This window comes from Pimephales promelas, chromosome 12 (genome assembly GCF_988280905.1).
Source record: "Pimephales promelas chromosome 12, fPimPro1.hap1.1, whole genome shotgun sequence".
In the NCBI taxonomy this organism is placed as follows: Eukaryota; Metazoa; Chordata; class Actinopteri; order Cypriniformes; family Leuciscidae; genus Pimephales; species Pimephales promelas.
Window position 1 is genome coordinate 13,287,006 of NC_142780.1, and position 14,146 is coordinate 13,301,151.

Below are 14,146 nucleotides of genomic sequence, written 5' to 3' on the forward strand. Positions count from 1 at the left end.
GGATAAACATTACAAGACTCTACCTAGACAATACTTTTCCATTTTTTACTCAAATCAAACAACACAAGTGTTTTGGGTGGTTCCCAGGGCATTTCTATGCAGTTGGTTTTAAAGAAGTAGTTCACTTTAAAAAAAAAAAACTTTTGCTGATAATTTACTCACACCCATGTCATCCAAGATATCCACATCTTTCTTTCTTCAGTCAAAAAGAAACATTCCAGGATTTTCTCCATATAATGGACTTTAATGGGAACCAAACGGTTCAAGGTCCAAATGAGAGTTTTATTGCAGCTTCAAAGGGCTTTAAACGACACCAGACGATGAATAAGGGTCTTCTCTAGCAAAACGATCGGTTATTTAAGAACTAAATGAAAAAGTTTAAGTTTTATAAGCTCAAATGGTCGCCTTGCTCTGTTCTGTGATGCGCATTTGTGACTCTCCTGTTCAAAGTCGTTCATCAAAATAAACAAATCTTTTTTCGAGTCATGACTCGAAGGATCCTAGATAAGACCCTTATTCGTCGTCTGGTGTCGTTTAAAGCCCTTTGAAGCTGCACTGAAACTCTCATTTGGACCGTTTAGTTCCCAATGAAGTCCATTATATGGAGAAAATCCTGGAATGTTTTCATCAAAAACCTTAATTTATTTTCGACTGAAGAAAGAAAGACGTGGACATCTTGGATGACATGGGGCTGAGTAAATTATCAGCAAAAGTGAACTACTCCTTTAAGTGTTTTAAGTACATTGTCTACAGCTACTTCCTGGTCCATGTGTTTCTATGCTCCTATTCCAAGTGGCACATTTGGTGTGGACTTGCATTGTCGGACTCGTGCTAGTGTCTGTGATGTCCACAAGACCGGAGTCCCAAATGGTGTCCCATTTTTCATTGTAGGTTTCAAAAGTCCAAAGCTTTTCAGGATTTGGAGGAGAAAGAAAGGAGACAGGAATTTTGAGCGAAAAAAACATCCATTGTCCATTGCGTAATAGTGTAGACTTGTATAAAGCTCACATAGAAGTCACTTTCAAACCTTTCTGTTGGCTTAAGTGACTTAAGTGATCAACTTGAACATGAGTGATATCTGCATTGGGAGCTTTTTCCCCCTCACTCGAAACTCCCGATCATGTGGTTTTCTATGACTGGATTTTTGTTGAGCAATGTTAAATGTGACCTCACCTTTAGGCTTGCATTTGAGACAATGCCTTTGATATTCTAGCCTCTAGATCACCACCAATGATCTCTAGGATCAACTAAGGCTCACAATGCTTTTGGGAAATGCAACCCTGTCCACTTGGGGGCAAAAGTAGCAATATCTCTCCTCAACAAACCACATGATTAGAGATTATCATTCACAAACAGTGTGGGAGTTATGTGCCAAAATGGAACATTTGGTGTTAGGGGTTTGATGCACAGTATGGTCTCTTGAGACTGAATATGCCTCAGAACACCAATAGTCATAAAATAAACTGTTTTAGAACCAGTAACAGTGACCTTACCAGATCCTGAACCAGAATTGAAGTCATCATCATCTACAGGGTAGTCACCAGACTGCTGGTCATCCAAATAGAGGTCATCAGCTGAGGCAGGGGACTGACCCGAGACCAGTATCTGTGCAGGTGAACACAAGTAGAAATTTCAGACTAATTTTATTTAAGGTATTTTAACATCTAGTAAACTTAACGGCAAAGGTTTAGTCATTTCCTTAGTAGACATTTCCACTTAAGTACCATTAACATAATAAACATAATACATTTTTTTTAAACAACACAGAAGAAAACCTTGGCTGATTTTGTTTTAAGCTGAAGACATAAACAACAAAAACGCCTGCCCAAGGTTCCTCCCACTTCTGTTTCCCTGGAAACTACCTCAAAGGAAACTAATATTTGATTCTCTTCCTCTGGAGAAAACTCTGTGGAAACTCTCTGACCCACTAAACAGGTGCTAAAAACCAATCTAAAAGTCAGCATCTGTCATTTTTTTTTTGCACATTGTGGAAGTAACAAAAGGTTCATCGCTCTGAAGTAATACTTCAAGGTTGAGGGGTGGCGCAAACAGACAGACACGGTCTAGCAAACAAACGCAAGAGGCTATCATTGTTGTCAAGAGAGGGGCAGATGGACCTATGTTTATTTCCAAAACCTATGACCCTTTCTTTTTCATCATGATGGTATCACATCCTTCAGCGACTTCGTTGTCTCCCACATACTTTTCCATTCACGCTTGCTGAAGCTCAGCCGTCTCTGATCTTCTCTATCCATATTAACCCTTCAGCAAATCACAAAGAGCCAGCAACAGCCATGCTTTGTGTACCTATGTGTCATTGTATTTCGTACGTGGACGTGGAGGGCAAACAATGAAATAGTGCATGAAAGCGCTGATATTGTCTGTATGTGTGTGTGTGTGTATTTGATTAAAGTCTACAAGAGCGCCTGACAACGATATTGGATAATACTCCAAGCACCTTTGTGTGTAATCTGAACCCTCCCATTCACTCGCCTGATAAATAATGACACTCAGGTGATAAGGTTCAATATTATAGGGGTCACTCATGCAGGATAAAAAGCCAGGAAGAGTGAAGGGGTTGGATTCAAAGCCTGTACAATAACAGGAGGCTGGAGCGGGTGCTGTTTTCAGAGGCACTGAGGGGGAGATTAAACGGGACTTGAAAGCCAATGGAAGACTAAATAAAGCCACAGAAGAGCCAGAGCCTGTGATCAGCCATGGGTCCCGCTCAGGACAGCTCAAACATACATCAGCCTCTGTTTGACTCTTCACATTTTTCACAGTCTCCTCACAAAGCGAAGGCTTTCATTAGCCGTCATTGCTCATCGTGACAGAGAACACACAGGAAGACGGCTTACAAAAACCCTGTTTAACCTTCACAGCTTACGATAACTGAATTTGAGTGACATAAAGGCTGTGTATGTGTACAGTCAGTGACTAAACAGCCGGTGTTGTTTGTATGAATGTTCCTAAGCAAATTGGTTTCACAAAGACTTCCGAGCCACCGTAATCCCAGACAGCAAACTGACATTGAATCAACGTGGAAACGACGTCTCTCATGACATTGAAACAACGTTGATTTGCTCATCGAATTAACGTTGAACCAACGTCAGACGCGGCGTTCTTCAAAGCTAAATGAAATCGAAAATTGGTTTGCTTTCATAACGTTGAAACAACGCGTTGATTTCAAGTTGATTTTCCGTTAGTTTTGAAAGAATGACGCATCTGACGTTGGTTCAACGTTAATTCGATGAGCAAAACAATGTCATATCAACGTTGTTTCGATGTCATATTTCCACGTTGATTCAATGTCAGTTTGCTATCTGGGATGTCACCTAAAATGATTCAGAGCAAATTATTAACGCGAGCTTTAGACATTTCTGAAAATATTTAAAGGGGTCATGAACGTGATCAACTTATGATGTTCGCTTGGTTTTTGCATTCAAAAACATCAAAATGAATAAGTAATGGGCTATTTTGTACCCTATAGTTTTGAGCCTAGCTGAAAAACGCTCGGTTTTTATGGGAGTCTCGCAATGAAGACTTGGAAGTAAACGCCCACTGCTGTGAGTGGACAACAACTCACCCGTCGTGCACGTGGGGGAAATTGTTTTAAAACGTCAAATGTTGTAAAATGGGAACCGGAATGATTCGCCCATACATGTTCGACCCAGAGTCTGTGTGTAAGATCCAATATAGACGGCACAGGACCGTTCTTTACTCTTAATCGGTCCGCAAATCCAGTCCTCAGTGACAATCCTCAGTGAAATGAAGCGAACCGACGGACAATGCTTTACCCTCATCAGCTGGAACATCATTAAAAATAAAGTTTATCCATGCAGTCCTATTGGAATCCGGAGGAAGCTTATGCTGCGACTGTCTTCTTCCACAACCAGGCACTGCACAATATTTTGTATTGCTCGGTAGAACAATCCGGTTTGTCATCACGAGGTAGGCATCTATGTTATTTAGGTATGCGTGTAATGCGCGAATCGGAGGGCGGGGCTAAACCGTCCGTGTTGAAGTAGGCGATGATCTTTTTCTGCGGGGGTGGTGTTTTATCCTCTTTGACGTCATAGTTCCCCACTTTTAAAAACGAGTCGTTTGCTGAGGCTGGTGTCAATAAAAGCTTTTATTGGACTTTATAGTCCCATTGACTTCCGTGTATGGAAAAGAAAAACACATTTCTCAAAATATCTTCTTTTATGCAAACAGGAGAGGTAGAGGAGCGCTTCCTGGATTTTAAAGTTTGGTTAAAGTAGAGGTGCTCTTTGGATGGGAAACTAAATATCAAGAATCAAACAAGAGAACTCCAAGGCACTATCAAGTGAAAAAGTTACAAATTATTATGGCTTGGTCAAATTAACCATCTAAAAAACTCCGTGTTTCGGCTACATGCCTTCTTCTGGGGATAAAAACTATCTTCTTTTATGCTCCACAGAAAAGATTACAGAATAGATTACAGAAATGTAGTTTTTGGGTGAACAATCCCTTTAAGGAGCTATTTCTACCTGAACTTACCTTTAAATACTACTTTTGTTAGTGTAACTTAATGTAGTCAGGTTAATTTAATGATAAGAATCATATTCCATATGAATCATATTTCATTCATGTTACCAATTGAATCACATTTTACCTAACAAAATATCTTTACTGCATCTCTGCATAATACCTTTCAGCATATTTGGCTTTTTACTCTCATACTCATTCTCTCTCTCTTTTACTTCCATATAAAGAACATAATATAAAATGGTGTTTTCTTGAGTGAAAGTCACTGCCGTGATGCTAGCTGCAATGCTATGCATTTGCTAAGGTGTTCTGATCTGCTGTTTTTTGCTATGTGGTTGCTTATTGGTAAGTGGTTTTTAATGTGTTCTGGGTCGGGTTTCCCAAAAGCATTGTGAGCCTTATTGATCGTAGAGACAATTGGTGACAACAAGTCGTGCCTGTTTTTTTAGCTAAGCACTAAATTTCTAAAAATATAAGATAGAGAGTACAGAAGTCAAAGCATCTGAGAATCTGGAGCATGTGTTTCATAAAAACAGCACGTTTATTTGTTTTAAAGTTTAAACTCAACCACCAGTATCAAATCCTAAAATAATTCCAGCATACATTTGTCCCCATTTTTTTCTCTCATAAGAAAGCGTAAGTCTCTGTTGCTTAATCCGTCTTGCAGTGAGAACGATTTTGATCCCTGTGATTTTCTCACCCGTGTGTTCCACGAAAACTCCCTTTAATGAATGGCAAAAGTGATTTAGAAAGTTCTCAAGAAAATCCTAGCGTTTAATTGAATGGGAATGCTCGGAAGAGCTTCGGTGAAATTGCTAATGGGATGAAGGGACTAAAAAGCCATGAATTTAAAAAACTACTGCAGGTGGAGGAGTCAGATCTCAGATTTCAGACTGAAGTCACTTTATTTTTCTTTACTTTGAGGACGGCCATGAAAGAGAGAGAGACGTGAGTGAGGAAAAGAGAAAGAGCGAGAGAGTGCGGTAAGAGTGTGATGGATAATATCTCTCATTCCAAAACAAACTCCTGTCAGCCATATGAAGGTGAGAGCCACATTCCTGAGTTCCCGGACTGCAACACAAGTGCTGTATTGTGCGAGGGACTGAGTCCCTCTCTTTCAGCCCGTGCCAATGATACAGCTGGACAGGAAACTCTGAAACTCACAACCAGCTCACTCTTCTTACTCAAACAGCCTTGCCAAGCAGCCCAGCACAAACTCTCTATCTCTCTCTCTCACTCTCTCAGCACACCGCCACCAACTCGTATGTTACACACAGTGTCCAGCCAGCTGTACGCAGCTGCCAAGTCGCAGAGTTGAAAGCAGAGAGACACATATGGTGGATTTGGCAAGCAGAGGTCTAAAGTACATAAAAGGAAAACATTTACTGCTGACCGAAAATGAGGTGAATAATTCAAAGACAGGAAGCAACAAGGGCAAGAAATTAGAAAAGCTGTCCGTGCCAACATTAAAACGTCTACATCTATATTGAAATTTAATGTGATTTTAATATGATTTCACTTGCCCTTGACATAGAGAGTGACAGTGGCAGAAGCTAAATGCTAGTGGCAGTTCTCCAGGGGGCTCTGTCTGTTTCCCCACCCTGTGAAAACTTGATTGATTAAGTCCACTCAGGCTTCCCTCACACTCTTGCCACAGGATACATTGTGCAAAATACACAAATGTGGTAAATTGAGCTAACAAATGTAAATGCAGCCATTTTTTTCTATTGGCCATTTGCTCTCAAGTCAACAACTTATGTTGAAGTGGATAGGCAGACTCTGGGGCTGGGCTGAAAAGCAGTTCTTTCTTTTAGTCTAAATTGTTAATGTTAGTCTTAAAGGTGATGTATGTAATTTTTTTTGACTGTACTAAAGCATCAAAATATGTGCAGATATGTAGCAAACATGTTCAGTTCACATTGTTTCTCTGAAAAACAATGCTACAACCAGTTATTCTACTTTGAAATGAGTGTTCCGTGTCAAACCGTGTCCACTGCCAATTTACCCAATCGACACAATTTACCCAGTATTTCGACACCCCTAGCTTGCCAGTTGGCAGAAAATAAATGCTTTGCAGTCACGGACGCAAGCAAATTAACTGAGTCAGACATTGCAGATTCTACACTACGTAAAAAAGCCTCAGCATCCATCTGTCCAGTATCTATCCAGAGACATATTAAACATGGATAAATCAACTCAGCCACTTACAGTGTAAGGTTCCTTCCAGTGTTCTTAATCTAGCAACTTGAGTGTGGAGGAAAAAAATTATAATATAACACTTTTTTAAATACTTTTATAATGTAGTACTACTTCTAATACTCAATAGCAATAGCTGTCCAGCTATAATAGCAGGGTGGGGCCGAGAGCCGCGGGAACGGAGCGAGGCCAGTGAGCATCACCTGCGCACCACACCAGTGCGCACCTCCGGATATTTATGTTTGTGTTTTGTTTTAAGCTATGCGGCAGTCGCATATTCCTTTGTCATTTATGTTTATTTTGTGTAGAAAGTTATGTTGAACATACACAAGTTCCTTCTTCTTTTTTTCCTGAGCCTTGAACATCCATACAGACTGCTTCCCCTTACAAACTGTCCTATGGTCTTCATTGGCTGCTCACAAACACTCTCAAAACACTCTTTCCGGCCTCATGAAGATAGGGCCCTGTTTACACCAGATATTGAGATGCATTGGATCACAAGTAGACAAGTGAGACACATTCTCGTTTACACCTGGTGTTTAAATCCATCTCTTTTGTCCACTGTCAACCACTTCTGCCCTTTCTTCAAAGAGAGTGTCTATGCACGGGTAAATGTATGGGCTTTTTCAGATCTTTGAATCTAATGGATGAAATAAGCTCAAGCAATTTACATACGAGTGTAAAAGGAGACGGCGGGAAAACATACAGAGGTTTAGTTTCTGCTTTGACAGCCACAAGACCACACCAAACACTAGAGCCCGACCGATAAAGGATTTTGAAGGCCGATACCGATACAAATATTTTTGGGTTTTAAAATCCGATATGCCGATATATCGGCCGATATTTTATTTTTATTTTATTTCAGAAAGGCGCAACAAAACATTAACAGATTTCCCTAACATTAGTTATTTGTAGTTATTTATGAGTTTTAACCAAAATAATATGATAATGCATTTTAAAAAGAAACTTTCTAAAAGTTTCTTTTATTGTCACAACAGAACAGACTGATGATAGTGGCATTAGCTAGCTTTATGGTTAGCTAGTCTGTGATGAACCATAATTTAGCAATGGATTACGTCATACTGCAAATTGTAAAACATACATTTTCAATATAACAGGCCAAGGAAACTTCCGCCGGCCACAAATTTTTTCATGCTTATTTGAGTTAAGAGAACTGATGGGGATGTTCTTTTAATTTTTATTCAAGCAATGTATGTATCGTGACCAACTCAACGAGTGTTGCCAACAGGGACGGTGTAGAGTGCCCTCTGGTGGACAAACTACACAACACTCATGACATGGTTCAACCGTGTTTCGTCCATTTTTATTTTATTTTTGAAATATTCATTTATCGGCCATTATAACTGCCGATACCGATAGTTTGGAAAATGCCTAATATCGGCCGATAATATCGGCCTGCCGATATATCGGTCTGGCTCTACCAAACACCATGAGTGTGTGTTAGAAATCAGGAATGGTGAGAGAACATTGTGCTTGGTACGTTTTTCGTCTTCAAACCAAACTTTTTGATTTTTAGCCAACAAAGTTTAAATTCCGTCTGGATAGTGCGTTTCCCATAATGTTTCCACATTAAGTCAGTAGACATAGAGCAGCTGTTTTTTGTTTTTTTGTGGCTGTTCAAACATATTCAACCACACGAGCGTTTACACTACGAAAGCAATCCGGTCTAAAGCGTTTTCGACTCTAAAAGTGGTTGAAAGTGGACATGCTCAAAATGTTTTAGAACCCGTTTACACGTTGTGTCATCCACTTGTGATCACAATCAGATTGACAAAAATGCATCTTAATACCAGGTGTAAACAGGGCCTAGAAGATGCTTTATCCTTAATAGTTAGCCAACAATATACCAAATGCATAAGTCAATCATTCCCATCCAAATTGACTTACAGTCCTCTGGGAGTAACCAGGGGTTGAATTTGTTTGTTTAAGTGGGGTGTACCATTCTGGTGGTCCTATTTACATGATAAAAATAAATTAAATCAAGTGAGTCAATGCAAATAAACCAGCATAAAAGAGCACAGGCTTTGGCTTATGAAAAAGAAAAATACAGCAAAAAGAGAGAGAACAGTTTAGAGACTGAATTGAAGACACTGAATGTACGAGACAAAGCAGGTTTTTTTTAGCTGCTGGGTGAAGCTAAAGCTCACACTGCCAGACTAATATGATTATTACACACCGAACGGCCCCTTTACACATTCCAGACTGCATTCGGTTCCCTTAATGTAATCTCAATATTCAGCAGACTGCTGTGTTTCCTTTGAAATTCCTCTCTATGCTCCTGAGGCCTGGTTGTGTAATTTCACATAGTCTGCTGCTCCGCTCCAGCCGCAGGAAAACGTGGTGTATTTTCCTAGTTCAGACTGACACCTATTACACAATGATGCCATAAAGCCACCATCTTTCCTGGCGGAAAACACAGGCAGAGCCAGCATTTGCTTTGGTTCTCTCTGATCAGAGGTGCAGAGAGAATTACCCACAGAGCTAAATCCAGTATGACCTCAGTTGTCTACATCACTTTAATTAGCAGACATACAGTACTTCAAGATTCATGTGTGAAGTTCAATTTAAATTACATGTTGCATATTGCAAACTGTAATAGCTAGTTAGTTGAAAATACACTTAGAGGCTTTTCCCACTGTGAATACCCGTGAGTTAACATAGTTTTTAACCTTCAGGCTACTATTAACCTTGGGTTAAGCAATGTTTCACCCTTTTAATTTTGAATGGGGCTTAGCACTATTTTTTTTTGCTCTGGGTAATGAAGCCCTGCTTAATGCCAACAGATCGCCCACAGCCTAGAACACAAAAATGGCACAAAAAAAATAAAAAAAAATAAAATATATATATATATATATATATATATATATATATATATGTTGGTTTAACTTAAAAAAGTAAGTAACCTGGTTGCCTTAAAATTTTAAGTTGATTGAACTGGAAAAAGTGAGTTAATACAATGAAGGAGATTGATTTAATCATCAGAAACTCAAAATAATAAGTTGTCTCAACTAAATAAATTATTTAAGTTGATTTGACAAAAGAAAATTTGTTGTGATAACAAATCTTGAAAATATTTTTTTTACAGTGACTGGATTTGCCTAAGGTCTGTGGATAAGGTTGGTTTCTTTTATGACATAAAATACACCAGTAATACCTTGATTTTTTTTTTAACACTTTTACATCTCGCAAACAATTGGCTAAATAAGATTACAGAGGTTGTCTGGACATAAAATAAACTCTTTTGCTTTTGCAGCCTTTACAAAATGTGTAAAAATCATCAACTTTTGTTAGCCACAGAGCTTATGTTCTGAAATAATAATAGAAAAAAACAATTTGTCAAGGGAACCAGGGCCATGAAAACTTCCAGGTTGGCCTACAAAATACATAATTTAAGCACTGTATATTGAGCTTTATTTGTTTATCTGTAAAGCACTTACTACGGATGCACAGTCATTTTTATTAAAAAATAAAATATTTGTATACCACTTTTATGCAAATGTTATTTCTTCTGGATCAGAATATTTTTTTCTGATTTTTCAAATAAACCTGCCCCAAAATGGTACAGTACATACAGACACAGTACAGTGCAAATAAAAACAAGCTGTGATTGGTTGCTTTTCATGTCAGTCTGATGGCTCTTCCTGTGTAATAATAAACTGCAATATAGCTGTCTCCGAAAATACCTACTATCCTATATGGTATGCGGAAAACGTTGTACACTAAATGAGTGTCTGAAAATAGTATCGATAAAACAGCAGGCAAGATTTACTGCTTGCGCCAAAACTCTGAAATGTGCACCATGAGAGCTATTCATATTAATATATGTTGGAGAACGTCGATGTGGATGACATCAAGAAATTCAACATCAAAAGTGGTCCATATACTTTGTACTCTGACTCAATTTTGGAGTAAAAGTTATGTGCAAGTCAACAAATTCTAAACTAAACAATGCTTAGTTCCCTCAGATGCAAAACAGTTAAGGCAAGCACCTCCACTGCAATAATAAAAAAGCTTTTCTACAGACAGAGAAGGAGTTAGTGCCTGACATTAACCTCATAAATATGCAAATAAGAATGCTAATGCAGCGTTTAGAAATGCACAGTGTGAAATCTCGAAACTACCCAGTAATAATAATACTACTCGGTAATAATAAATAGAGATAACCCCGGATTACAGTAACACAGTTTAAAGTATGTAAAGTTTTATGTTAACGTATTAGAATATGTGTATACATTCTTTTTCTACTCTTATTACACATTGATGTGGGGGTAATGTTATTCATATGATCAATCAACTTATTCTTTACGCATATTTCATTTTTCAATCCATTTTTTTTTCTCACTACCTTCAAAGGGCAAGAAGATATAAAAGCACAAGAAATTCAATAGAAACATCTGAATCATTCACTTATGTTTTGAATTTAGAAATGAATATGAATCAATTTTGCAGCACAAGAAACAAAATGAAAGGAGAGAAGCTTGAAAAACCAAAAGCACACTGTGTAATGACTATTGGCTAATGAGCTGAATGTGTTGAAAGCTACAGATGTTCTTCTGTCAGCTCGTGTGCAGAGACAAAAACTTGAACACCAAATTGAGTGTGAAAACCACACTGAAATGGAAATTAAAATAGGTTTTTTAGTGTTTCTCAGTTTGAGCTTTAGCTAATAGATGACAACTGGCTGAAACTCTAATGAACCATGAAAGCCAAAAAATATATGTTTAGACCTGTAACCATGTCCTAAGGTATAAACCAAGAAGATTTCAAGTACATTACACTTTCAAGTGTATATTCAATACAGTTAAGCAAGGGACAACTTTATATTTACTTGCTTTTTTGCATGTATGACCTTTTTCAACTAAACCACACACAGTTTGTAGACTAAAACCTTGAGGACAGCTGTCAACCCTGAAGATTGACTGGAAGATTTGAGACCAGTGTGCATGTGTCAGGCCTCCAGGCCTCAGGTAATGATCAGGTCTACCGGACAGTGTGAGAACGCAGCTGAGAATGACTGTGATATCAACCCCAACCGGCTGAGCTCTCGACGCACAGATGATATAACGCCTGACAAGCTGCGGAGATTCAAACAAATAATGCTGCGCACACAGACTAAAACACTTACACTTCACTGCCCATATACACAACATCCATCAGTCTGCCATAACTGTCCAGAATATGCTGGATGGAAAGTGGGAACCAGGATGAATACTGTCCATTCAGACCACAGGCATGTCTGGTATTCCTAAAATGCCTTCTCAAATACAGGTGCTGTCGGGAGAGCAAAAGAAGCAAATAGAACGAGAGAAATGAAGGGTACAGAGAAGGATCGCAGGAGAAAGAGAGATGGAGAGGAGATCCAGACAAAAAAGGGGCTATACATAACAGGGTGCAAAGCTAAAAATAACATTTTTCTTTTGTAATATTTTCTAAAAATTGTACAAGCTGGTTATTATTCTTTATCTATCTAATAATAAGCATTAAAGTGCCCCAGTTATGCTTTTTCGAATATTACTTTTCAGACAGCGTGTTGTATAGCTGTTTGTGAATGTAAAAGGTCTGCAAAGTTTTAAAGATCTAAGTGCATACAGTAACTTACAGGGTACATATCATGCTTTTAAATCATTCATTTTTACTTATAAATCATACATTTGTGGTCAACATAAAGCATAATTGCAATGCTTGGGTCTGAATTCCTCATTATTATAGCTCCACAGGCCCCTTTTCTACCCCTTTTCTGATGTGCGTCTGTGAGCGACCCGTTTCAAAGCGGCCCCTTTAAATAAAATGGAGTTGCTTCTTTCCCCGCCCGCTCTCCAGGTTGCTGAGTTCACGGTCGGTTCAACTCCCCGCGTTCGGCCATTATTGTAGTTTGATAAGAGATATACGATTAATATAGCTTCAAAGAACATTTTTAATCACTCGTTAACAAAATGTCAACAACGGAAGACTTGTCCATCAAGCCTTACATATTCGAGCCAGAGCGAGCGAGTTGATAAAGTCGACGACGAACCTGCAGAACAACGTCTTCATATGGATGCAGTGGTATGTACTGTAAGTTAACTATGTTGTGTTATTAGTGAAAGTCGACTATTTCTCTTGTTAAAACAAGCACACTGACAAGATAAATGACTGCTGTCTGATCTTACCACTAAAAACCTGTATTGATAATAATATAATAACTTATGTTTAGAAAAGCGTCAGAAAACACAGCAGCTAAATGATAGAAGGAATTGCCCCCTCATTCAGACGAAGTCGATCGGCAAACCCTTTTTTATACTGGCGGGGGTTTTTGAAGTGGGGATCCTTGAAGTGCTTCATTTTGACTTTTCCTCTCGTAACTTCTGCATCATTGAGCTTGGACAAAAAATAATAATGGCGGATTGCTCGAAGTGTAGGGCCGGAAGTCAATGTCCTTATTTGTCAGTTCCGCTGCAAATACTGTGACGTAATTGTTCAAAAAACGTAATAGAGAGAACAGAAAAATCTGAACAGGTTGAAAAATATGACCAAAACAGAATATAAAGGTATAAACGAAGCACCTGAAGAGAATAATTTCATCTTTTCTGTACTTATAAACACTCCAAATATACAACAAAATGCATTTAAGGGCTAAAAAAGTGGATTTTGCATGATATGTGCCCTTATTGTCTCCAGAAAGAAAGAACCGATACAAACCTACCTAATATTGTAACACATCTGCATAATCCCAGCCTCTGGTCTTCATTGGCTGCTTGTGAACAACATCTACATGGACACTAAAACACTGCAGTTGGTGTAGTTTGGTTTGTGTTGTCATCATGTCGAGAAGATGCTGTTTTCTGTGCTGCAAAAGCAAATCTATTTTGCATGCAATTCATAGGATGAGATTTGATACGGTAAAACCGAAACCATCGTTATTGTTCGTGTCACCGTGTAGCAAGCGCTTAGGACGCATCTGGAACTGAAATTCAGATGGTAACGAATGTTTCACTTCCAACATACGCTGTAAGCAGAAGACCAATCACAATAGACTGAGCCATCTGACCAATCACAGCAGAGGAAGCTCTCAGAAAGGAGGGGTTTGGAGAGACTATGGGCGTTTTCACACCTGAAAGTCCGCACCAAGGTCTGAACTAAAGTTCACGTTTTGATACATTTTATACTTTCAGAAAGTTTTGGTTTGGTTTCACACTGCAATTATGCGAGCGCACTAAAGAACATTACGTGACATGCTTGCGTTTGACATTGACTGATTTTGTAAATGGATGTGCGTCTGACGTCAGCGTGTTGTCAATTTGGCGGGTAACTTTGACAACATGAATGACAACAAAGGAGGAGAAGCAATCATGCGAGCTCTGGCACCTCCACTTGGGGAGAGACCAAGGTGAGTCTCTGGCAGGAACTTCCTGTAAAAGGTCTGAAACCATACAGAGATGCT

General features: G+C 38.8%; 1 protein-coding gene across 1 annotated transcript in view; it reads right to left on the reverse strand.

Moving 5' to 3' along the window:
- LOC120495069 (syndecan-2-A) overlaps positions 1 to 14,146 on the reverse strand; it is a 35,377-nt gene that overhangs the window by 4,664 nt on the left and 16,567 nt on the right. The window contains exon 2 of the mRNA XM_039694463.2: positions 1,494 to 1,605. Within this exon, the coding sequence (XP_039550397.1) occupies positions 1,494 to 1,605 (112 nt within the window). The remainder of the gene's footprint in view (positions 1 to 1,493; positions 1,606 to 14,146) is intronic.